Below are 26,505 nucleotides of genomic sequence, written 5' to 3' on the forward strand. Positions count from 1 at the left end.
TACAGTAAGCAACACTGTCACTGTACTTCGTATATATGTGGCTGACATGTTTCTATCTATCTAATCTATGTGTGATTCTCTATTCCTTCTATTCTAAATTGTCGGGTACAGATGCTGAATTGCCAGCCGGCTTTTTTAAAGAGACGGTGCATGAAAACACTATTATTTTTTTTGATAAATCCTTTACACTAAATGACAAGTACAGTAAGCAACACTGTCACTGTGCTTCTTATATGTGTGACTGACATGTTTCTATCTATCTAATCTATGTGTGAAGCTCTATTCTTTCGGTTCTAAATTGTCGGGTACCGGTGTATGCCGCTGCTGAATTGCCGGCTTTTCATGTTTCACTGTTGGCACTGTTCCCATCGATTTGGGCAATCACTGTAATGCCACAACCACCATGGCTGTGATGTTACAGTGAGTGGCAGACAATCCCTGCATGATTGGTGCTCTAAATAGCGCCAGACATGCAGGACACGCTTTTGGTGCACGAACAGTTATCGAACATAACCTCGAACAGCCGAATTTTTTGCAAATCGTTCGGGTTCGTCGAACAACTCGAACACCACCCAAAACAGCTCGAATTTGAGATTGGCGAACAGTTCTAGTCGAACACCGCTCATCTCTAATTAGGAGATCCGTGGATGACGTATTTCAAAAAACATTTTTTGAGACATTGAACGCCCTAGAAATACACCCAATGGTAATTCTATTATCTGATAGATAAGTGACAGGTAAAAATGGAATAACACTACTTACCTTCTTTATCTGATCTTCTTTTAGTTTTGTGAACCAAAATGACACTAAATGTACAGCAAACATTTTCAATTAAAGTGTATAAAATGATAGTCTAGGAAGCTCAGTTCATAAAGAAGAAGGGTCCACATCCAACTCTCTCCGGAAGACTGAGAAAATGTAAAGACAAAGGCTGCAGTGATTCACTGCTCTGGTTCAATCATTAACGCTCTTTTCTGGGTTTATTGCTGGGACTAGATATTGATTAAGCTGCGAGGAATGAGTCATTTGCACAGACACATTCTTATGGTCCAACATACAACACACAAGTGCATGGCGGGTGATTGCTCAGGCGTCTTTTGAGATATAATGATCCTATCTAACCTTGTAGAAATACAAAAATTGACTGTGAGGACCATTAATAGTTCATCAATACTAGCTTTTGAGCACAGTAGAGCTCACAGGATCACTACCATACATTTTGATGTATTTGCAACATTTTGAGCACTTCTTCTTAAATATGGCGCAAACAGAACACATTGGCAAAATAGTAGAATACTTTTGGAATTTCTCAAACAATTGCCAACCAAAATGGTTAGAATTGATTGTGAGTGCTCACCTGAGAGCAAAGGGGATGGTAATTTTGCCCCTCCACCTGATATCCAACACACTTTTTATAGGGAGCGATCAGTGGAATTCAGTATTATTAAATCGGAAAGAAAATGGAAAGATATTACGAAGATAAGGCAGTCGCAGTGGAAAAATATATATAACTGGTTCCGTTGGTCTCATTAAACCTTCATATGATTTAGATAATGTTTAAAGCACCAATCCAGCTTTTTTTATTTTTTCAGCGCTTCAGTGGCATCATTAATCCATGTTCCCAGACCTATTAATATACTTACCAGCCGCTGTCTTCAGCTGTTCCCAGCGCCGCTCTAATTGGGCACCGCCATCTTGTGATCGCTACTTCTGACTGACTGGAAGTCAGGGCTTACGATCCTCAGCTTGTAAGTATATCAGGAGCAGAGAATTTACATTAGTGACACCAGTCCAGCAGTAAAATTAAAAAAAATCCTCGAGTGGTTCTTCAATTTGAGAATATACTTTACCCCTAAATCCCTGAAGAAGATAGGTGTCAGGAATCAATATGTTTAAAATGTGGAAATGATGCATAGATATTGGTTGGAGACAGGCTCGGACTGGCCCACAGGAGAACAGGAGAATCCTCCGGTAGGCCCCTATGAAGGAGTACTAATGAGTTGTGCTATTACACTTGATTCACAATTTGCAGAAAAAGGTATAATCTAATCATTCATTAAACAAGCTAGCCAAATTAATATTGTATAGAAGCAAAAATAAATTTGTGTACTAGTGTCAGGTTATTTTTCCATGTAGCTGAACAGTGGGCACCAAGAGTCAATGTTACTGGTGGGCGTTTACCAAGCCAGTCCGACGCTGGTTGGAGATATGAAATACCATAAAAAAAATTACAAGATATAATTACTTGATAGAACTTGCTTTGATGATGTTGGGACAAGTCAAAACAATAATTTTAACGAACTACTGATATTACAATTCCTTGTTATTGCTAGGTTGAATATTATTTACAAACGGATATCAAGAGGTCTCAATGTATTCGGGCTGAAGGGATCAGGTTAATATGGTCATAACTAGCATACTTTTATTCTCCTAGTATATCCTTACCTCCACATGAATTTCCTTGCCAGCACATTAAATGCCAGACTTAACGCTTGCACTGAAAAGGGATTAAGAAAAAAAAAGGTGGAACGTGTCTTTAATGATATAAGTTATGTATGATTGTCCTGAGGAAGGAGTCGGTGGACTCTGAAACTAGTAGACAAATAAACCTACATTTTTATCCTTACTACTGGTTTGTCGTGACTCCATAATTTCTTATTTTCATGTGCACTATAGATTTATGAAATAAAATTAAAACGGCGGTTACTCATTGAGGGTATGTACACATGTTAAGTAATTTCTGCAATCTCTACATTTCTGCATCCAAAACGGGTCTCTTGGCAGGAAAAATGCTGCATAATAAGCATGTTTTTGGGTGCAAAAACGCTGGAACAATTGACATGCTGCAGTTCTGAAATTGCTTCAAATCTTTAACGGAAAAAATAAGCAACATGTACATGAAATTGCAGAATTCTCATTCACTTTGCTGGGATAGTAAAATGCTGCGTTTTTCACAGTAAAAAACGCAACGTGTGAACATGCCCTAAAAGTCGCACGCCTCTTGTTGAATCAGGTGCATCTTACTCTAGCACTCCCTTCATACAAAATGCCAGTCTTATTGAATCACAGCTGTAGATTCTGGCCACTTAATCCAAGTAGTCATGCATGTCAGATATTTTAGGCATCTGAAGGTGGCCTCTCCGTCCTGTACTCCAGGGAAGGACAAACAACTACTGGTAAAACTGCTGCAATCTATTTAACAAAAAGTAACTCGGTATTGGGGCTAATTTTTTTTGTTAGGGATAAATCTCCCTTTCTCAGAAACATTTTCTCTTAAGTTTATGGCCATCTTAAGCTACCCTCCCAGGTCTTCTATTACTATGTAATAGTTATTATACTGCTCTATGCCTCTTAGGCTAATTTCATGTACACATTTTTGGTCCGTGTGCTCTTTGTATGCACAGCCGACCACACAGACCCAATATTAGTCTTTGTTATGATTCATCATTGCATTTGCGTTTTCTTCCTTTTTATTTATCTGTGCCTTATTCTTCTTTGAACTTGTGCCTTTTATAAGGTGTATTTTAATATGTCTTTTTTTTATGTTTGCCACTGTGGACTGGGTTTTCACATGTTTTCTGCTAATTCATCAGAAACGTTAAAACGTCGCAATTTTCAGCTTTCCCCCTTGAGTGATTTTATTTTTTGCGCAAATTTTATGACTTATTTTTTGCTCTAAAAAAAATGCAAATAAGTCAAATTAATTTTTTTTTATTTTGCGCCAAATACATGAACCGCGTATGCCCTTTTGAAGAATTTGGTCCAAAAAATGTTAATACAAGAGAAAAACCTGCAAAGTGCACAAAGATTATTTTGCGCATAGACCTCCTGTCCTCATGGAAAGAAAAAAAATCACAGCATGAGCTAGTCTCGTCTAATTTACTGACCAGCACCTGTTCACTATGTGGACGAGCGTACGGAGCCAGACAAGTAGCCACATACATCCTCAATTTGCAGATATGGCTGATTGGATAAATTCACAATTCTTTGTGAACATAGACCTCGTTCTGCGCTAAAGTGTCGATTCAGATTTGAGGTCGGTTGGGAAAACTTCTAGTACTAGGTAGAACAGGGAATGCATTTTCTGGACAATTAACGCCAAGTCCTGAATATCATTGGATGTAAACCTGATATTTTATCATAACATGCAGCTCGAACAATACGTGATAAAATAGCCTTTCTGCTCACGTATAATACCGGTGGAATTCTACTGATCAAGTCTTATCTTATATACAGCATGTGCGAAGCAACGTAAAAGGCGGTGGGAACATCCAGATCAGTTTTTGGTGATTATTATTATGTATGCACACGGTTTCCATCTTGCCTCTTGGTTTAAAGCAGTATTTCCCAAACTTCAGCCCCCAACAGACCATGTTTTCAGGAATCCTTTAGCATTACACAGGTGAGAAAACCTGTAGCAGTTCCGGAAAGTACCCCACTGCATGGTGTTTTAGGTAGATATGTCCAAAAAAAAATCTAACGGGTACAGCTTCCAGTTGAAGTGATATCCTCCATAAAAAAAACAAACACGTTTCAAACACTGTAGTCCATGTACAAGGACTAAGAACACTACAGCGTTCGATATGTGTTTTTTTATGGTGGGTATTCACTTCAACTTTTTGCAAAGTATGTATATTTTTTCACTTTTTTAATGGATTAAATAAAAGTTTTTATATTTACCAGGATCCTTTACCTACCTTGGACAACTTTTAAGCGCACATGAAGAATGTGCTGTTCTCTATAGACTGAGGATTGCATCATCCTCTTACCGGAATTACATGATTCTGTCCTAAATTGAGGTGTCCTATGTGGTGTTCATTAACATTCACCCATTACAAAATCATTACCATTTTTGTTTATACAGCATTTTCTTTTTATAATATTAAAATATAAAAGTGGACATAATCTATTGTGCTATTTCTTCTTTCTGTTCTTTTTTAAAATATCCAGTTCATTTAATCTGGTCTGGCTTCCACGATTGTGCTGACGAGACATCCACTCTTTCTCCAGCTGTTTTAACATATCTGGTGTAAGGAGTCCATCCTGAACCAGTCTAGAGGTGAGAGATCCTTTCTGGGATTCGGAATTTACTGAAGTTGGTTTGGTTCCCCTGACTCTTCTGGGTCCGGGTTTCTGAGTGTCTTCCAGAACAGTTTCTGAGTCCTTAGAAATTTCATTCACAATTTGTAGTGCCGCCCTGCTTTCCGAGGCTCTGATGAGTTTGGTGATGCTATGAACGCCTGTCTGAATGATAATGTCCAGTTCTCTCTGAATAGCCCGGACTAGTCCAGCATCCGGAAACATGTCCATGAAGCGGTAACTGATAGAAAAAAAGAGAAGCGGAAAGAAAGAAACTTTAGCGTATACTGTGCACCAGCAAGCTTTCCCACCCTCTGCCAACTCCGCTAGTCATCACAAAATATAAACCCCTCCTACAGAGCCGGCCTTACACGCTCGTAACACTATCTCCCTCACCTCTTCATTAGTCACAGTGGGCCATACCTCACATCCCTAGAAAGCTTCCCCTTTCCAAGGGCCTAAAATGTGATTTTTTTCTCTCCCCTTCGACTAGTGAAATGGAGCTTGATGATGTCACTAAGCACCCATCTGCCCAAAATTAGTAACTAGGACTTTTTTTCTAGTGACCCAAAAAATGTCTATCCCAATGTAATGGTGCCGTAAATATATATAATCTCATGTCTTAAGGCTTCACAGTCCGAATATCAGCTGGATGGACTGACCGTTCAATGTGTATGGGGGCCTCCCCCTCACAGATATTGTTGGAGGATATAAGGATGGGTTCGTTAGGCAGGGAGATAAGACACTGCCATTTAATTCTAGCCGAGGGTGTCTCACAGATCAAAGGAGCACCTGGTGGAGGAGAACGTTCCTGTGTATGGTGAAGTTAGGAGAGATCGCCATTTGCCAAACGATCGTTCACAGTTATCTAATGTGCATGGGGCCTTTGGGGGGCTTGTATGAAGGTCCCATCAACATATTTGTTGCCATCAGGACTAAGATAATAAAGTTGTGTTTTAATCTACCCAATCCTTTGCTCCTCATCAGATAAAACAGTGAGCAGCTTTTGCTTACCTTGTTCCTTATTACTTTGTCCATGCAAGTCCATATCTTAACAGTCATGTCCTTACCAAGTGTGCTGCATTATTTGAAGTCAATGGTTGGATTAAAGGGGCGGCCTTCTTTCAGAAAACTATTTACCAAATGCTCAGTTCATTATAAAAAAAACAAACAAACTGAGCTTTATTTAACTTTCACAGGCCCAGCATTGCGTCTCAACCACGGCCCCACTCTCTGTTTAGCTCCGTTGGTGACGTCCTGTTGTCAGCGCTGCAGCCAATCATACAGCTCAGTGGTTCATGCAGTGTAAATCAGTAGAGCAGCTGAGCTCAGTGAATGACTGCAACACTGTCATATCACACCAACACTGCACTCAAACAAGAGAGACTTGGGCAGCGGAGGAGACTCAACACTGGTCTTAGAGAGGACAAGCAAAGCACAATTTGTTTTCTTTTATAATGACCTAAACTTATGATAACATTTTTCTGAAAAGAAACAACCACTTTAAAAAGGGGTTTAAAGATTCAAGCTGCTGACATTAAAGGGGCTGTCTGTTGTAAAACAAGAAGTCTGCAGTCAATGTATGTGACTGCAGACTTGTGAATCCTCCCTGCGCACACAAGTCATGTGACCGCAAGTATGGGAGTGAGGTGAGGATTCACACAGAGTGCCTGCAGACTTGTCATTTTACACCAGACAATGCCTTTTCAGCAGCTTGAATCTCAGTAAAATAACTATGCACGCTCAGCCGAGCTATAGCATGCATGTTTATGGAGGGGTATTAAGACATAGCTGTCTGCCAGACAAAGTGCCTACAGCCTGATCTCACCGTTCCAGCAAAAGAAACAGTCTATCTACACAAATATCTGCTACTGATGGGAATGTGAATATAGTTCAATCTCACCTTAACCACAGATAAAGATCAAGGATGTCATGTACAGCTTCCAGATGCATCAGATCTTTGATAGTTTTCGGAGGAGAAACCGGCCAGTTGGCGTGCTTACAAACCCACTGGAAGGTAAGTGGCTCATTCCTGCTAAACTGGCGAGCAAACTAAAATAGCCAAGACAGAAGTTTATTACAATGGCACACAAGACTTAGGCTAGGTGCACAAACAAGACTCAGGCTAAGCGTGCGCACACACACACAAGACTCAGGCTAAGCGCGTGCACACACACACACACACAAGACTCAGGCTAAGCGCGTGCACACACACACACAAGACTCAGGCTAAGCGCGTGCACACACACACACACACAAGACTCAGGCTAAGCGCGTGCACACACACACACACACAAGACTCAGGCTAAGCGCGTGCACACACACACACAAGACTCAGGCTAAGCGCGTGCACACACACACACAAGACTCAGGCTAAGCGCGCACACACACACACAAGACTCAGGCTAAGCGCACACACACACACACACAAGACTCAGGCTAAGCGCGCGCACACACACAAGACTCAGGCTAAGCGCGCGCGCACACACACACAAGACTCAGGCTAAGCGCGCGTACACACACAAGACTTAGGCTAAGTGCACACAGCATATTTTAGACACTGGCACACCCAGAGTTTTCCTGCGCAAAGCCGCTTCAGGAAAATGTCAGTCGATTTCCTGAAGTGGCTTCACTGCCAGCTTCTTCTACTCTGTGCACATAGCCTTAAAGAGGTTGTCCATGCCATTTTTCCTGTGCTTTGTGACAGTGGAGAGGAGAGACACAGCTGCACTCCAGGAGGGAGAGACACTGATGCAAAATTACAAACCCCCAAGTGTCACGCACACGTCCAGGCAAAATATTAGTCTCAGCCGCTGTCCCACCAGCCAGCAGCAGCAATTCTCCAAACCCGATGTCAGCCCTTTTCACCAAAAGAAACAGTGAATACAATTTAAAGCTATGGGAACTAATAACTCACCTTCAGTAGTGAAGTGCATACAAATGGCAAATTGCGATTTATGGGAGCGGTACAAAACACATAGCGTACTCTCAAGTTTAATGGTATATGCTGGATCATGTCCGCAACAAATTTAAAATCATCAATATTGCACACAAAGTAAAGCCCGTCCACTTGAGAGAGACTGACAAATATGTCCTAAAATGTGGAGAGAGGCAAATAAAATGGTAAATGATAAATTCCTGAAACTGATAAATGCCACCCAAAAATATCTGGTTAATGAGGATATAGGATTTCACTCTTAATTCTCAGTACAAACACAGGGAAAGGGGTAGAATATCATAAAATGGCACCTCAAATGGAAAAAAAAAAAAAAAAAAAAAATCACAATTGAGTCTGACACGGCAGCACACTTACTATGAGGTTAGCGAGAGTAGCATCAGGCAGGTGGTAAGCAAACATTTCTATCTGCTCCGCTGTGGGATGCAAGCCGGCCGCCTGATAAAGAGGAAAGTAATCACAAAATAGAAGCAGCCGCTTCACAAGTTCTACACAATTACATAATTACTTGGTAAAAGTACACTATGGGAAGCCGGCAATACGGATATCTGGCTGAGCTGGACTAAGAAGCCATGTCTACCGCTTAGACTCTGGTATCAAGCCTGAGATTTGGGGATTGGGCAGGTAGTAGTTATATGCTCCTCACACACAAAACAAATATGTCTTCCCTAGTATGTTAATTGGCAGAAATGTATGACAACATTTTTTTTTTTACTTTAAAAAGGGACATTCTGGGAATAAAAGGTAATGACCCGTCCACAGGATAGTTAACTTCTAGAGAGACCCTCAGGTATCACAGGAACATGACACCTGTCCTCTGATTGTGTAAAGCAGCAATGTGCATGCTCTACCACCCCATTCATACTCTAATGGAAGTGCCGGAAATAACGGAAATGGCAATACCCCTTGAACCTTTCTTAACCCTTTAAACCCCCAGCCTGTTTTGACCTTCATGACCAGGCCAATTTTACAATTCTGACCACTGTCACATTAAGTGGCAATAACGCTGGAACGCTTCAACGGATCCCCCTGATTCTGAGACTGTTTTTTTCATGACACGTACTTTATGATAGTGATAAATTTAGGTCAAATTTTTTGGGGTTAATTTTTGAAAATATCAACATTTTGGCGAAATTTTGCAATTTTCAAACTTTCAATTTTTATGCCCTTAAACCAGAGTTATAATCACACAAAATAGCTAATAAATAACATTACATGTCTACTTTACGTCAGCGTCATTTTTGAAACATTTTTTTTTGTTAGGAAGTTAGAAGGGTTAACAGTTGATCAGCAATTTTTAATTTTTCCAACAAAATTTACAGAACTTTTTTTTTTTTTTTAGGAACGTCACATTTGAAGTGACTGAGAGGCCTATATGACAGAAAATACCCAAAAGTAACACCACTCTAAAAACTGCACCTATCAAAATCCTAAAAACCACATTCAAGAAGTTTATTAACCCTTCAGGTCCTTCACAGGAATTCATGGAATATAGAAGAAAAAAAAATTAAAATTTTTCTTTTTCCCACAAAAAGGTTTCTTTACCCTCAAATTTTGTATTTTCACAAGGGTAACAGGAGAAAATGGATAGTACAATTTGTTGTGTAATTTCTCCTGAGTATGCCGATACCCCATATGGGGGGAAAACTACTGTTTGGGCGCACGGCAGGGCTGGGAAGGGAAGGAGCACGGTTTGACTTTTAGAAAGCAAAATTGGCTGGAATAGAAAGTGATGCCATGCAGTGTTTCCAGAGCCCCTGAGGTAATTTGCTTGAGATTTACCATTGTTAGCCAGATTAGAAAACCACTAAAAACAGCTCCTGTGTTGATGAACTTTGCCAAATATTACATTGTTGGCTATTCAGTTGAATGGACACTAAGTAAGATAAATTTATGGCCAGCCACTAGTTCCCCCAAACATCAGCTTATTACTGGGGATTAGCAGAAGACAGCCTGGCAGTAAAGATCTGAATGATGAAGAGGTTTCCTTTTGAAAAGGTGCCATCTTGAAAGCCTCACTTTCTTTATAAACAGCCTTTATTGTACTTCACCTGTATATCTTGGACTGGTTTGTCCAGAATTTCCTTCAGCAGGGGCAGATCGTCCTGGACCATGGTGGTAACTTCACCTTCCTTAAACAAGGAGCTGAATCTGCCAGCTCTGCCCGCTATTTGCAGAGCCTGGGAAGTGGTGATCGTATCAATCTCTTTCTCCCCTTTCTCATTCACCGTAGGTTTTACCAAGGAATTAAAAATAATTCTCTTTATGCTCCTAACAGTAGAAATAGGAAAAAGAAGAGTAAATCAGGATAGTTAGGCCAAAGGCATAGAAAGAGATAAACACTGAATGATCTGTAGTTCAGGACACGTAAGCAGCCATTGTTCTCAGAAATCAGTCCTGTTTACACAGGATGGTGCACTACCGAGAGCTATGATCTTTTGCGATACACAAAGGATCATTTCACCTGATGAACAAGTGTTTTGCTTATTTATCGGGTGATTGGCAGCCTGTTTGCACCTAAAGATTATCGTGAATGAGCATTCTTAAGAAGGTTTGTTCACGGTAATCTTTCAGTGCAAATCCAGCCTTACCCTTCAGCACGGTTTCATGCCAGCCATCGAACTCTCTACCGTCAATGACTTCTGTGATAATAATTCGGACTACATCCTATTGTGGAAATTAATTCAACTGTGAATGTAGAAACATGGTATCAAGTGTCCCCTGCCCTTCCTATTTATTTCACTATACCTGGCTACAAATAAATCAGAGTGCAAGTGATAAGTCAGTTGTGGAGCGTCCAATAAAGTGAATGAAAGCCCATATAATGGAGCAGATATGCAGCTCACACAGGTACTCCCCTTTAATCATGAAGTCAAGCCAGAGAAAGGCGTTTGTGCGATTTTATGCTACTTGTTATTAAAAACATCTATCCTCAGGCAAATCTATAATAATTTACAGATGAATAATAAACATTTGATTGCTAATTACATAAGTGCAGATATGGTAAAGTTGCAAAAATTTGAACTTACAAGTTCAGCCCCATCCCAATGGCATCTGTGGCCACCAGGATTTTGCATGGATCATCTGGGTCATTAAATTTATTAGCCTGTGCTATTTTTGTACCTAAAAGAGAAAAAAAGTGAATGATAACGTAGAACCTAAGGACACAGAGGCGCTTTAGCTTCAGGCATCTATAGAATACTGAAAGGTTGTTAGAATATTTGGTGAATATAGTAATTATTAGAATTTATTTTTAAAGCACTATTAATTCCAGGGCGCTGTACATGTGAAGAGGGTTTACATACGAATAATACATACAGTACAGACCAAAAGTTTGGACACACCTTCTCATTTCAAGATTTTTCTGTATTTTCATGACTTTGAAAATTGTACATTCACACTGAAGGCATCAAAACTATGAATTATCACATGTGGAATTATATACTTAACAAAAAAGTGTGAAACAACTGAAAATATGTCTTATATTCTAGGTTCTTCAAAGTAGCCACCTTTTGCTTTGATGACTGCTTTGCACACTCTTCGCATTCTCTTGATGAGCTTCAAGAGGTAGTCACCGGAAATGGTCTTCACTTCACAGGTGTGCCCTGTCCGGTTTAATAAGTGGGATTTCTTGCCTTATAAATGGGGTTGGGACCATCAGTTGTGTTGTGCAGAAGTCTGGTGGATACACAGCTGATAGTCCTACTGAATAGACTGTTAGAATTTGTATTATGGCAAGAAAAAAGCAGCTAAGTAAAGAAAAAATAGTGGCCATCATTACTTTAAGAAATGAAGGTCAGTCAGTCTGAAAAATTGGGCAAACTGTGAAAGTGTCCCCAAGTGCAGTTGCAAAAACCATCAAGCGCTACAAAGAAACTGGCTCACATGAGGACCGCCCCAGGAAAGGAAGACCAAGAGTCACCTCTGCTTCTGAGTTTATCCGAGTCACCAGCCTCAGAAATCGCAGGTTAACAGCAGCTCAGATTTGAGACCAGGTCGATGCCACACAGAGTTCTAGCAGCAGACACATCTCTACAACAACTGTTAAGAGGAGACTTTGTGCTGCAGGCCTTCATGGTAAAATAGCTGCTAGGAAACCACTGCTAAGGACAGGCAACAAGCAGAAGAGACTTGTTTGGGCTAAAGAACACAAGGAATGGACATTAGACCAGTGGAAATCTGTGCTTTGGTCTGATGAGTTCAAATTTGAGATCTTCGGTTCCAACCACCTTGTCTTTGTGCCACGCAGAAAAGGTGAACGGATGGACTCTACATGCCTGGTTCCCACCGTGAAGCATGGAGGAGGAGGTGTGATGGTGTGGGGGTGCTTTGCTGGTGACACTGTTGGGGATTTATTCAAAATTGAAGGCATACTGAACCAGCATGGCTACCACAGCATCTTGCAGCGGCATGCTATTCCATCCGGTTTGCGTTTAGTTGGACCATCATTTATTTTTCAACAGGACAATGACCCCAAACACACCTCCAGGCTGTGTAAGGGCTATTTGACCAAGAAGGAGAGTGATGGGGTGGTACGCCAGATGACCTGGCCTCCACAGTCACCAGACCTGAACCCAATCGAGATGGTTTGGGGTGAGCTGGACCGCAGAGTGAAGGCAAAAGGGCCAACAAGTGCTAAGCACCTCTGGGAACTCCTTCAAGATTGTTGGAAGACCATTTCCGGTGACTACCTCTTGAAGCTCATCAAGAGAATGCCAAGAGTGTGCAAAGCAGTCATCAAAGCAAAAGGTGGCTACTTTGAAGAACCTAGAATATAAGACATATTTTCAGTTGTTTCACACTTTTTTGTTAAGTATATAATTCCACATGTGTTAATTCATAGTTTTGATGCCTTCAGTGTGAATGTACAATTTTCATAGTCATGAAAATACAGAAAAATCTTTAAATGAGAAGGTGTGTCCAAACTTTTGGTCTGTACTGTATATAAAATACAATAAATGAACAAACAGTGACACACTGGGACAGAGGGGGAGAGGACCCTGCCCTCATATAAATTAGAGCGCAGTGCACGGACTGGCCGGCAGCTCTCCCGACCTGAGTGTGACAGCTATCACATTGCTCTCCGATCTTGCTCCGATTTATACGGCCGTTTGACTGCGCCCTTATAGATATTTAAGTGTTAGTGTCTTATAACGTTATGGGGGAATATATATCGTTTTCAAGCCAAAAACAGAAGGACTCACCTGGAGGTAAGCTGCCATAGATTACAGCACATTCTAATCCCCGTGCCTCGATCTGCCGGCTGACAGAGAAGATGTCGTTCTTATTGAAACAAACTATACAGTCGCCAGGCCTGAGATTATTCAATGACTGGAGCGCATGATCCAAAATCTTAAGAGAGGTCAATCTTTCATAATTCCGTACCTCAAAAGAAAAATTAGGATACTGTGTACAATACCAGTTCTTGCAGAGCAACCAGTTAGGGGGGTCTCTCATTTACCCTCTTAATCAACATAAAGCCACACTATCCATGAGTAATGTCACATGTAATCTAATCACAATGGCCATAGAAATCTGCTGTTAATATTATACCTCAAAAGGGGTTTTGTAAAAAAACAAAACAAAATTCTGGCATACAATATTGTACGCAAAGTTATGGAGGCGCTCTCTCAGAGGAATCACATGGTGGAAGTCAATGGTACCATCATGTGTGCATGAGACTAAAAGGAATCTGTCAGCACAAAATGACTGTCCAAACCAAGCACAGGTGCTGGGCCAAACAGCTCACTTCTTCCTACTTGTTTTCTATGACCTCCCTTCTCTGGCTCCAGTAAAGCAGGAGATGTACATTACCGGAGAGGGGGCAAAAATATATGGAAAAACAAGAAGATGGGAAGGTGCTCTGAACGGCTTGGCCACACCATGAGTGCATAGAGCGCCTGTGCGTACAGTCATGATGTACTGACAGACTCACTTTTACGTCCAACAAGCAGCCATTCATAAAGAAAAAGTCATTAATTGCACCCGTAGACATGTAGAAAGAATTTGCAGCACGAGTTAAATTGTTGTGAATTTTTTACAACCTCTATATTATGAAACTCTGCTTTTTTTATGGGGACAAATAAAGTAGTGGGTTTATTCTAAGCAGGGATGTGGAGTTGGAATAACATGGACCGACTGACTCCCAAAATATATTTTTAAAAAATTGGTACAGTAGTACAATGCAGGATGTGCTGTAAATGTTTTCATAAGAATTTGGGAAAGTTATGAAATGCCCTATAAAGGTCTGTTCTGCTCCTGATCTAAGGATCACTGATTTTAGTTGAGATGAATCTGTGCTACAGTAAATTTATCACTTAAACATGAGCCATGTATGAGGGAGTCGGAGTCAGAGTTGGTGTCATGGAAATTGAGGATTTGGAGTCGGAGGTTTGGCTTACTGACTCCACAGCCCTGCTAGAATTGGCTTTTAGTTGAGATAAATCTATGCTGCACTTTATGTACACGCTCAGTAGTGAGGCCGGGCTGTGGAGTCGGGAGTCCGGGAAATTGAGGAGTCTGAGGTTTGGCTTACTGACTCCACAATCCTGATCTAAAGATCGAAACCTTCCATCCTTTAAAAACTAAATCCAGGCATGGTGCCGAATGCAACTCTTGGCTCTGGAGAACTTCAATAATCCACTAGGTACCTACCAAGTACTACTTTAATATATTTTGCAGGACTATAGCAAAAACAACTAAAGCCTTTACACTGCTGATATCTGGAGCTAGTCTTACTTCTGATCTCTATACAGTGCCACTATAAAAAAGAAAAAAAGAAACCCAAAGTAATGTTACCTCTACTTCTTCACCAGTCGTGTACATCAGCTCTGTCACTAAGTTAATAGCGGCCATCTCCCCACATAGATGGATTTCTTGAGCACAGAGACCTAAAACAGAAAATTGAACAGCTTCAAGTGAACAGAAGAGAAAGAAGCAACGATCAGAGAAAGAAAGGGGAGAAAGGAGAAAAGGGAAGATTAGAAAATGGGAAAATAACAAATGTAGAATACCTAGAAGTGCTCTGGTCCAAGCCCAACCTCTACCAGGATCTCTTATCATCTGAATCTCATCTATCACAGCTACCTCATCTTAAAAAAAAAAAGAAACATCATTGGTATCATAATACCGCAATAAGGATGGATTTTTAGTTGCACAGAAGGTTGCTTACAAGGTGCGTTCACGCTGCACATCTCCACTGTGCATGCAGCGTGTGCCGAAGCCTTCCCTTCTGGATCCACATAGATCAGCTCCTCTCCTGTGATTAAATCACATGGGACACCCTACAGAAAGGGAAGAAAATACAGAATAGAAATTATCTGAATGGTTTCCAATATGTCACACTGAGAAAACACAGGAAGGCGAATGCTCTGCTAGAAGCAATACATCAATTCTAGCAGGGCTGTGGAGTCGGTAAGCCAAACCTCCGACTCCAAATCCTCAATTTCCATGACACCAACTCCGACTCCCTCATACATGGCTCATGTTTAAGTGATAAATTTACTGTAGCACAGATTCATCTCAGCTAAAAGTCTAGACCCTTAGATCAGGAACAGGACAGACATTTATAGGACATTTCATAACTTTCCCAAATTCTTATGAAAATATATTCCTCACAAACTGCATTGAACAACTGTACCGAATTTATTACATATCTTAGGAGTCAGAGTCGGTCCATTTTATACCGACTCCACAGCCCTGAATTCTAGCAAAATAAATAAAATCACAGAGAAAAACAATTCTCACCGCATCATTGCTCTTCTTGTAAATCTCATGTGCAAGCAGTTTTAATGGGCCACAATATATCCCAGATTTGGCCCCCATGTATCTCTGGATCGCATGATATGTCTTGCCACTGTTAGTGGGTCCAGCGTGAAAAATAATCTTGCGCTGAATTGCTCTTGCTTCAGGATACCTATATCAAAATCACAGCAAGAAGGGTTCACACCGACCATACACAGCATATGATGTGGTGAAGAGTGTCAGAAGACAAAGCATTTATATTGATGGCACCCAAACGGAAATAAAACATACCAATTAGGAGGTAATCGCAAGTCACTTATTTTCCGAAGATCATCCAAACAATCCAGCATTGGGAAGACCTGCCTTGCATGCCTCATGAAGAATGGGAAAATATCATCCATGTGACCTAAATAAAGAAGGTAGTCGTTAGGAAAGGACACCATTTTTCAAGAAAGACAGCTTCAATGCAAGAAACTCGGCAATGAAGTCAGTAGTGGCACACTGATTTATTGTTCAAATGTTTCTTAAATAATAATCTTTTCATTTATATAGCGCCAACATACTCTGCAGCGCTTTACAATTCAGACAATTTAGAGACATTGTGGGCACTGTCCCCATTCGGGCTCACAATCTAAATTCCCTATCAGTATCTCTTTGGAGTGTGGGAGGAAGCTGGAGAACCCGGAGGAAACCCACGAAAACACTGGGAGAACATACAAACCCCTTGCAGATGTTGTTCCTGACTCCTTGGTGGAATATGAACCCAGGACCCCAGCTCTGCAAATCTGCAGTGCTAACCACTGAGCCACCGTGCTGTTAAATGACCAAAATTGTTTAAAAAGAGGTTGTCCGCTACTTTAGCATTGATGACCTATCCTTACGGTAGGTCATCAATGTCTGATCGGTCGGGGTCTGATACCCGATCAGCTGTTATTAGTGGCCGCCAATGCTCACTTGCGGAGCTGGCCGTCTTTTGATAGTGGCAGTGTACTACATATCTGCCTCCTTTGGAGATTTGAATAGGAGGCGGATGTGTAGTACCCGGCTGCAACAACTATCAGAAGACGGCCAACTCTGCAGATAAGCATTTCCTGCTGATGGCCGCAGACACAGACAACAGCGGATCGGCAGGGGTACTGAGTGTTGGACCCCAGCAGAACAGACATTGACCTATCCTTAGGATAGGTCATCAATGCTAAAGTAGCGGACAGCCTTTTTAACTTTTCATAAAGACTTCATTTACAGAGGTCGGCGAGTTTGTATTTCTACCAATCATTAGAGCGGAGAGGTCCCATTGGATTTTTACTTTAGTGATTCAGGCCACTACATTTTTACAACACTCCATTTATGTCTTTAAAAAGTTCAGTAACATTTACTTTGGAAATGTCCCAGATAAAAGCCAGAAGGATGTACTCCTTCAATGGCTCCTTACTGCAGTAGTCTCTGCTCACAGACCTCCAGATGACAAATGTGATGGGGATTATGAAAGTATTGATTATGTGTAAATAAGAAAATGAGCCGTTCATTATGAATTGTGGTACACATACCAACGCCACAGCAAATATCGTTCAAGACAATGTGCAGATCCACTTGCAGAGGGTCACTTTCCATAACATATCTCCTGAAGCTGATAAAAGCTTGATGAAAAAGACGAGCTGTAAGAAAACAAGACTTCAAATCAGTGTGTGTGAAAAGTTTGTGCCTTCACTGCACTTCCATTCAGCACAACACCTAAACGTGCAACATGCTCCTTACAGAAAGGAAACCAAACAGGGTTACTCAGATGTGAGATCAGATCATCAACAAGCTAGAAAAATTTTAGTTTCAGTCCTGTACATGGACGAGAAGACAATAAAGCTCATAATTCAGCACAAGTACACTTTATATGCAATTAGTAATTTACTTACCATTAAAATGTATGGCATTGAAAAGAAAAGAAAACCAGCAAAAGGTGAAGATGAAGAGTGATATTGCGGATCAGAGAGGCATGGTGATATTCAACCTTAATACCACTGCACCTGTAGGGTTAAATCTAAAGTAGTACATTGTGCGGCAAGATCTCACTCACACTGTCTGCAGAGTGCAGTACTGTACTGATCAGCGGCTGCAGACAGGAGCCAGTAATCACACCATCTGCAGAGTGCAGTACTGTACTGATCAGCGGCTGCAGACAGGAGCCAGCGATGAGAGCCTGCAATCACACTGTCTGCAGAGTGCAGTACTGTACTGATCAGCGGCTGCAGACAGGAGCCAGTGATCAGAGCCTGCAATCACACCGTCTGCAGAGTGCAGTAGTGTACTGATCAGCGGCTGCAGACAGGAGCCAGTGATGAGAGCCTGCAATCACACAGTCTGCAGAGTGCAGTACTGTACTGATCAGAGGCTGCAGACAGGAGCCAGTGATGAGAGACTGCAATCACACCGTCTGCAGAGTGCAGTACTGTACTGATCAGAGGCTGCAGACAGGAGCCAGTGATGAGAGTTCATAGTGACACTGAGCACAGCTGGGCTCTTGCAGCGTCCATGCTGAGGTGCAGAGCCACTTGAGTTTGGGCAGTGCTTGCATGATCGACGTCAATCAAGACATCACAGTACTTCGTATGCAAATTGAGGGGCATAAGTGCATTGAGCCCTTAGTCACGCCAAGGATGCACCAAAGCCGACTCATTTGCAAACAAAATAAATCATATTTTTCTTGCTACTAAAGCACTAAAATCTATACTACAAGTATGATTTTCATAGGGGAGAAGCCCCCTACATAGTTGTATAACTGTGTTTTTAATTAGCTTTTTGGGTGACACTCCCTCTAAACACAATTATCCAACATTAAATATAGACTGAATAATAAAGCAGCAGTTGTTGCTGTCCAGAAACCCGGAGTGTTTATCAGTCATACCCTCCTTCTCCTCTCGCTTCCTCAAGCTTAATGTGGATAAATCTGAACTCACCATCTTTCCCCTCATCTCACGTATCTTCCCCACCTGATCTATCTATAACAATAAATTACATCATGCTTTCCCTTGTACCGGAAATCCGCTGGCTCGGAGTAACCCTCGACTCTGCCCTGTCCTTCAAACCGCACATCCAAGCTCTCGCCACCTCCTGTTGCTTCCAGCTTAAAAATATTCCCAGAATCCGTCTGACGACAGCGCTTCTATTCTTAGTTAGCCAGACATCTAGATTTGTTAGGCCAGGAGAAATAACTATTGTGTTTACGTTTGAATTTATGTATTTTATTTTGTGGGTCAAGAAGGACAGATTAGTATTTATATAAACCTGAATGTTGACATTTGTGTTGATATTTACTGCAACTTATTGCATGGAGGACAGCGACTCAGGGTTGGGGAACAATGATGTTTGTTAATATGCTAATTACATATTGTACTAGGGCAGCTAGTTTGTTCATTTACAGAGCAGGGGGATACAAACTATGCAAATTGATTAAATACTCAAAGGAGACATGAGCCCTGCACCTTCCCCCTGACCTGTGAATGATGACCTTAGTCACAGATGAAAATATAAAGAGGGATTTCTATCATGCTGCAAGAAGAATCAGAGAGACTTCAGGACAGCAGCTTGGTAGCATGGCTCCATCCAGAAGGACACAGATTTGGATTCTACAGGATGCCAGCCTAAGGGAACATGGCCCTGGCTGGAAGGGATACAGATCAGCTCCATTAACCATCACTGACCCTATGTAGATGTTTGGGGAAACCAGGATTGTGACCTCCGGTCACCTGGTCCCATGATTATGTTCGGAGAAGCCAAGGTGGGACCCTCGGAACTCCTGGACTTGTAACTCAATGGACTCTCCGCTTCCTAAGCTTGCCGCTACCTCCTCTCTCTGGGTGTCCAGCAAAAGTGGGGTGCCACAGGTTGAGGTAGCTGGCCCTGGAAGTCCTAAAGTCGCAGCTGCTCTATTCCCAGCGGGCCAGCGGAAGGGTGAGACTGTGTAATTTTGCACCATCTAATGTATTTGCTGGGACTGTTCTATATGTTATTGTCTGTTTGGTGGTTCAATAAGGTATTGCCACACTGTTTTACCATCACCCTGTGCTGTCTGAGTAGTATTAAGCCCACGGTAGACCCCAAGTCTTCACACCATCCTTTCCTAAACCATCAATCTACTAACATGTTAGTGCATGCCCTCATCATCTCCTGCCTCAACTAAGGCCACAGAGGAGGATATTGCAGATCTGCTAATACTCTCGCACCTCCCCAGTCCATCCTTAACTCTGCTGCCCGACTAGTTCATCTCTCTCCTCGCTATTACTCTGCTTCCCCCCTTTGCAAATCCCTTCACTGGCTCCCAATTTTCCAGCGTATGCAGTTCTAACTACTAACACTGACCTACAAAGCCATCCATAACCTTTCTCCTCCATACACTCCCTGACAGAAGTTATGTCGCTTATCCATGTTATGTAAATAAAAGCTTATAACCTGACATTAAATTCATCCATTGGTTTTATAAATTACTCTTTTGAAAGCTGAAACCCTCCCAAATTTGGTTTACGTAAAGAAAATAAATTGCCATCAATGCTGAAATATTGATCATTTAATGAACACAGAATGGTCAGATTTTGGCAAGACAAAAAGTTTTGTCGCCTGGTCATATAATGCACCCAATCCTAGTTTACATCCTCACCAGTGCTCACTAAATGATCGGTTAATTAGTGGGTGTGTATAAAAAGAAACCCAGCACCCCAGACCTTCACTTCAACTGCAACTTGAGCTCTGACAACATGCCAAAAATCCACCCTGCGACCAAAGCCTTGATTAACAAGAGGCTGAAGACCAGATCCACTGCAGAGGTGTCTGGCACCTTTAATGTGTCTCAGCGTCAAGTACAAAGAATTAAAAAAAGATTTGAAGAGACTGGAGATGTGTTTGACAAGCACATGTACGGCAGACCCCGCAAGACAACTGCTCAGGAGGAACGTTTGTTGGTTAGAAAATCCAAAGCAAGCCCCTCTTCCACTGCAGCAGAGCTCCAACGGGCCTGGTCACCTCAAGTCCCTGTGTCAACTAGAACAGTTTGTAGGATTCTGTCTCGAAATGGCCTCCATGGTCGAATCAGTGCCCAGAAGCCAGCACTAAACAAAAGGCAAATAAAAAAAAAAAATGTGGCATTTGCCAAGTCCCACAGCCTGCTAAACAGATGGATGCTGGAAAAGTGGCAGAAGGTGGATTTCTCTGATGAATCTTCAATAGAATTACAGCACAACGCTCCGCAAATACTGCAGGAGACCTACTGGAGCCAGTATGGATCCAGAATACACCCAGAAAACAGTTAAATTTGGTGGTGGAAAGATCATGGTCTGGGGTTACATTTAGTATGGGGGTGTGCGAAACATTTGCAAGGTGGAAGGCAATATCAATAGCCTAAAATATCAAGCAGTGTTAGCTACCTCTTACATTCCAAATCATAAAAGGGGTCAAATTCTGCAGCAGGGTGGTGCTCCATCTCATACATCCATCTCTACAACAAAGTTCCTCCAGGCAAAAAAGATCAAGGTGCTCGAGGACTGGCCAGCCCAGTCACCAGACATGACCATCATTGAGCATGTTTGGGGTAGGATGAAAGAGGAAGCTTGGAAGACAAAACCAAAGAATCTAGATCAGGGGTCTCAAACACGCGGCCCGCGGGCCGCATGCGGCCCCTGAGGCTGCTTTATGCGGCCCGCAGGCACAGACCCCTTGACGATCCCGACCTGGTCCAGGAGGAGCCGCCGACAGCAGCGCTGAATTGCCGCACAGAGACCGTCTCCCAGCACTGCATTTCCAATGCCAGCCGCCGGCCAATCAGAGGCCAGCAGCTGATATCTGCGTGTCGGCGCAGCGAGTATGACGTCATTGCCATATGCAGATGTCAGCTGCTGGTCTCTGATTGGCAGGCGGCTGGCATTGGAAATGCAGTGCTGGGAGACGGTCTCTGTGCGGCAATTCAGCGCTGCTGTCGGCGGCTCCTCCTGGACCAGGTCGGGATCGTCAAGGGGTCGGACTCTGTGGTGCCTGCGGGCCACATCTGCAGGAAGGCCGCCGAGGGAACGGAGGACAGGTGAGAATCATCTTTTTTTTTTTCTATTTTATGTGTGTGAAGAACAGGGGGCACATAGCCACAAGAGGGGACCTGGATGGGGCACAGAGCCACAAGAGGGGACCTGGATGGGGCACAGAGCCACAAGAGGGGACCTGGATGGGGCACAGAGCCACAAGAGGGGACCTGGATGGGGCACAGAGCCACAAGAGGGGACCTGGATGGGGCACAGAGCCACAAGAGGGGACCTGGATGGGGCACAGAGCCACAAGAGGGGACCTGGATGGGGCACAGAGCCACAAGATGGGGACCTGGATGGGGCACAGAGCCACAAGATGGGGACCTGGATGGGGCACAGAGCCACAAGATGGGGACCTGGATGGGGCACAGAGCCACAAGATGGGGACCTGGATGGGGCACATAGCCACAAGAGGGGACCTGGATGGGGCACATAGCCACAAGATGGGGACCAGAGCCACAACATGGGGACCTGGATGGGGCACAGAGCCACAACATGGGGACCGGGATGGGGCACAGAGCCACAACATGGGGACCGGGATGGGGCACAGAGCCACAACATGGGGACCGGGATGGGGCACAGAGCCACAACATGGGGACCGGGATGGGGCACATAGCCACAACATGGGGACCTGGATGGGGCACATAGCCACAAGAGGGGACCTGGATGGGGCACATAGCCACAAGAGGGGACCTGGATGGGGCACATAGCCACAAGAGGGGACCTGGATGGGGCACATAGCCACAAGAGGGGACCTGGATGGGGCACATAGCCACAAGAGGGGACCTGGATGGGGCACATAGCCACAAGATGGGGACCTGGATGGGGCACATAGCCACAAGATGGGGACCTGGATGGGGCACATAGCCACAAGATGGGGACCTGGATGGGGCACATAGCCACAAGATGGGGACCTGGATGGGGAACATTGCCACAGGATGGGGACCTGGATGGGGCACATAGCCCCAAGATGGGGACCTGGATGAGGCACATTAGTACAAGATGGGCACCAGGATGGGGAACGTTGCCACAAGATGGGGACCTGGATGGGGCACATTAGTACAAGATGGGGACTTGGATGGGGAACATTACTACAAGATGTTTTCCATTATTACTATATGATGCTAATTGTAAGACAATATTACTGTATGTGGCCAATTGGGGGAAATAAAATTGTAAAAAAAATAAAAAATAAAATAAAGCATGAAAAAATATTGGGCACTAAAAATGCTGTTTTATATGTAAACTAAAGTAAACACAAAAAAGTGCACGTTTATTATCGCCACATCCATAACGACCCAAGCCATAAAAAAATAAACACAGCAAAAATGTTCAAAAGGTGTATACAAAAAAAATGGTATCACTAAAAATGTCACATTGAACAAAGAATGCGGCCCCCCAAATTCAAATTTTTTCCATGTGCGGCCCATATACCCAGCCGAGTTTGAGACCCCTGATCTAGATGAACTCTGGGAGGCATGTAAGACTGCATTCTTTGCTATTCCTGATAACTTCATTAATAAATTGTATGAATCATTGTTGAACCGAATGGATGCAGTCCTTCAAGCTCATGGAATTCACCCAAAATATTAAATATGACTCTAATAGCACCACAACTTCATTCACCAATGTTATGCAACATATATTTGTATTTTAAGATAATTATTTGTTTGAATATCACATTACTTTCTGTGGGCGACAAAACTTTTGTCTTGCCAAAATCTGACCATTCTGTGTTCATTAAATGATTAATATTTCAGCATTGATGACAATTTATTTTCTTTACCTAAACCAAATTTGTGAGGGTTTCAGCTTTCAAAAGAGTAATTTATAAAACCAATAGATGAATTTACCGTCAGGTTATAAGCTTTTATTTACATAACATGGATAAGCGACATAACTTCTGTCAGGGAGTGTATATCTCCGAACTAATCTCACGATATCTTCCCTCACATAATCTCCAGTCCTCCCAAGACCACCTTCTTCTCTCCTCCACACTTATTCGTTCCTCACCCAATCACCTACAAGACTTCTCCCGAATATCCCCCATCCTCTGGATTTCTGTGCCCCAAAAATCTGATTAGCCACCATATTTGGATCCTTCAGACGGAACCTGAAAACCTGTCTCTTTAAGAAAGCTCCCAGCCTGCAATGACCCCGCTGCTTCCTCACCACCACCGGAGCTACTGCAACCCCCCCCAACCTACTGTCTCCTTCCCCATCAGCCTGTAGAATATAAGCCCGCAAGGGCAAGGTCCTCTCCCCTCTGTACCAGTCTATCATTGTTAATTTACTGTAAGTGATATCTGTATTTTGTATGTAACCCCTTCTTGCGTACAGCACCATGGAATCAATGGTGCTATATAAATAAATAATAAAACCATTAATATTGAGGCCTTGGTTCTGCCTCATTTCAGGGGGAGACAAATTACTAAAGACTGTCAGAGCCAGCGAGGCTATTTTACTGGCATGTTTACTCATTCTGGTAGCCAGAAAATACAAATGGCCATAAACATCACCACATAACTAATGTTCCAGTGGGGAAGTTCAAAGGGCATTAGCTGCATGACTGCTGGGGTTAGTCCTCACCAGTCTAGTAATAGCACAATCACATTACTGCCCAATAATTTGTCCTCAGTCAACAGATATAATTTCTTACCATCTAAACCATTCTCTGCGGCCAGTTTTTGTATTTCCTTTCTTCTATAAAACTTGTTTAAAATGTTCAAAACTTCACCTAAAAACAAGAATATTGGATTATAAAGGATATGCAGCAGTTGAATAACCTTGGGTAAAGAAAAATGTACAAAGTAGCCCTCCTGGGAAAAAAAAATAATTACCCCCCCCCCCCCCCCATCCTCCAAGATTGCTTAGACACTTGTCCATAAAGTTCCACATTCATATGCAAATCCCACATCGATAAGTGTATATTAACAGTCACAGGCACCTCCTGTACTCTCAGTCCTCAATATCATTGTACAAGGACTAATTCAGCAGATGAGAACACCAGGAAAACATGAAATCCCTGAATGTTTTGTAGCTGTCTAACAGCCGTGAAACATGCGGGCGCAGGGACTCGAGCACCCGTGATACTCAGTGCATACCTGAGCACTTGCGCCCATCACTCTTCTTTCAATAGAATAGAAATGAAGAGATGCTGGAGGAGACTCATTCACACATATATAAAAATCATATACATTGGATCACATCATCGTCCACTGGCACTGAGAATCACAGGTAATTGTCACAGTGAATGTCGCACACTGTCACGATTTGGCAGCCTGCAGTTACATAGAGTGAAAGCAGCCTTTGCTTCTTAGACTGGTAAACCCCATTAAAGGCCTTGTCCACAAGCTGTGACAGATATCGCAGCTTTTCCCCACTTGGACTGAGGTACAATAGCAGGGACAGACTATGGACAAGCATGGTACTGTTCTGAGGAGAGAGAAGAGCAGACAGACCCCTTTTGAATCCATTTAGGCTGGAGCTACGCTGTGACAAACCTTGTGCTGCTACAGATCTCTGCTACATCACAGCAAAGCACAAGTGGATGGAGATGCACTGCGACCTGCAAGGTACGGTGAGAAGTCGCTAAAAAGTTGAAGGTACTTGATTCTGTGCGGTCATGGTACCTCACGAGTCACAATGTGGCCCCACTCAGCGGCATTATGTTGCTGCGGCGCAGTGATCTCTATCCACACGAGCTGCGCTGCGGCCACAGAAATGGATATGGAACATTATCATCTTTTTTGGAATTAGTGACAGCCCACACCACTTCTACCCAATACCAGCCCCCGGGGTGACGTCTGAGCTGCACAGCAGGGCTTCCCCAGGCGCTGACCCCAGTGGCGCCCGCCACACTTACTCTTATTTAGAGGCTGGGTCAGCTCAGCCCCAATGTCCCCCTCCGGGCTGTCTGTGTTCTTAAGCTCCACGGGGATGAATAATGACGTGTCCAGCGGCTTGCCGTTATCATCGGAGAACGTCCTGTACAGGGACCGTGTGCTCAACCATCCGGTCACCGAGCCGGGGATAGCATTCCCGCGGTGCACAGGCGGCTGCAGGCTCCGCTTAGATACCTTCAGACAGCACCGAGCCAAGGACGACGCTCTCTTCATGTACATCGCGGGGAGGCCACGTACACAGCGCTACAAACCCGCCGGCATTACATGGAGTCTACCATTCCTGCCCACAAGTCCCCGCCGTGAGCAGCATGCCTGCCCGGGCGCAGGAGAATGACGTACTGACACAGCAAGTAGAGCACAGGCATGACAACCAGGCGCTGCCTGATGACGTCACCTGCAAAGCTCCAGCGCCTAGAAGAGGAAACCTTCACAGGGAGCGGTGCGGCGTGATGACGTCAGGTGAAAGGTCCCAACATCTAGGTGCCTCGGATAAAGCCTGCATGACATTGACGGCTCGGGGAGGCGGATATAGATTACTGCTGGTGACAAGCGGAGGTCAGAGCAGGAGACAGTGATAGTGTGACACCGGGTGAGAAAGAAAATGGGGCCGGCGTCTATAGTAACCAGTCACGTCACATCTCTAATCTGCCTTAGTTCACACCTGTTACTTTCCATCACTTTTCTGTAGCGTTCTGACTGTCAGAATAGTGGAACTTGCTGCACTTTTCTATCCTGTCAGATGATCCTAGTGGAGCTTCCATAGTAA

The 26,505-nt window shown here is 43.2% G+C and overlaps 2 protein-coding genes across 2 annotated transcripts in view; both read right to left on the reverse strand.

The window, feature by feature from the left end:
* LOC141273577 (hexokinase HKDC1-like) overlaps positions 1-947 on the reverse strand; it is a 90,461-nt gene extending 89,514 nt beyond the window's left edge. Inside the window, exon 1 of the mRNA XM_073685616.1 lies at positions 763-947. Within this exon, the coding sequence (XP_073541717.1) occupies positions 763-825 (63 nt within the window). The 5' untranslated portion in view covers positions 826-947. The remainder of the gene's footprint in view (positions 1-762) is intronic.
* Positions 948-4,849: 3,902 nt separating this feature from the next.
* On the reverse strand, positions 4,850-26,183 carry SUPV3L1 (Suv3 like RNA helicase). The gene is made up of 15 exons (XM_073685617.1): positions 25,700-26,183; positions 24,494-24,571; positions 17,326-17,433; positions 16,070-16,184; positions 15,782-15,950; positions 15,207-15,318; positions 15,049-15,126; positions 14,834-14,925; positions 13,240-13,420; positions 11,065-11,158; positions 10,087-10,306; positions 8,393-8,473; positions 7,997-8,173; positions 6,983-7,131; positions 4,850-5,320 (listed from the first exon to the last, which is right to left on the reverse strand). The coding sequence occupies exons 1-15, from the start codon at positions 25,956-25,958 to the stop codon at positions 4,915-4,917; spliced, it is 2,319 nt and encodes a 772-aa protein (XP_073541718.1). The 5' UTR covers positions 25,959-26,183; the 3' UTR covers positions 4,850-4,914.
* Positions 26,184-26,505: the final 322 nt, after the last annotated feature.

The sequence above is a fragment of the Phyllobates terribilis genome, unplaced genomic scaffold, assembly GCF_046119375.1.
Source record: "Phyllobates terribilis strain yellow unplaced genomic scaffold, ASM4611937v1 Scaffold_5__5_contigs__length_657084704, whole genome shotgun sequence".
Classification (NCBI taxonomy): Eukaryota; Metazoa; Chordata; class Amphibia; order Anura; family Dendrobatidae; genus Phyllobates; species Phyllobates terribilis.

Bases quoted from the DNA above. Each gene is read 5' to 3' on its own strand.
- SUPV3L1 (XM_073685617.1), bottom strand. From the start codon at position 25,958: ATGTACATGAAGAGAGCGTCGTCCTTGGCTCGGTGCTGTCTGAAGGTA. The intron at 17,434-24,493 runs GTAAGAAATTAT...GTTTTCTTACAG, and splicing joins CGCAGAGAATGGTTTAGATG to CTCGTCTTTTTCATCAAGCT. The intron at 16,185-17,325 runs GTATGTGTACCA...TTCTTTATTTAG, and splicing joins CGATATTTGCTGTGGCGTTG to GTCACATGGATGATATTTTC.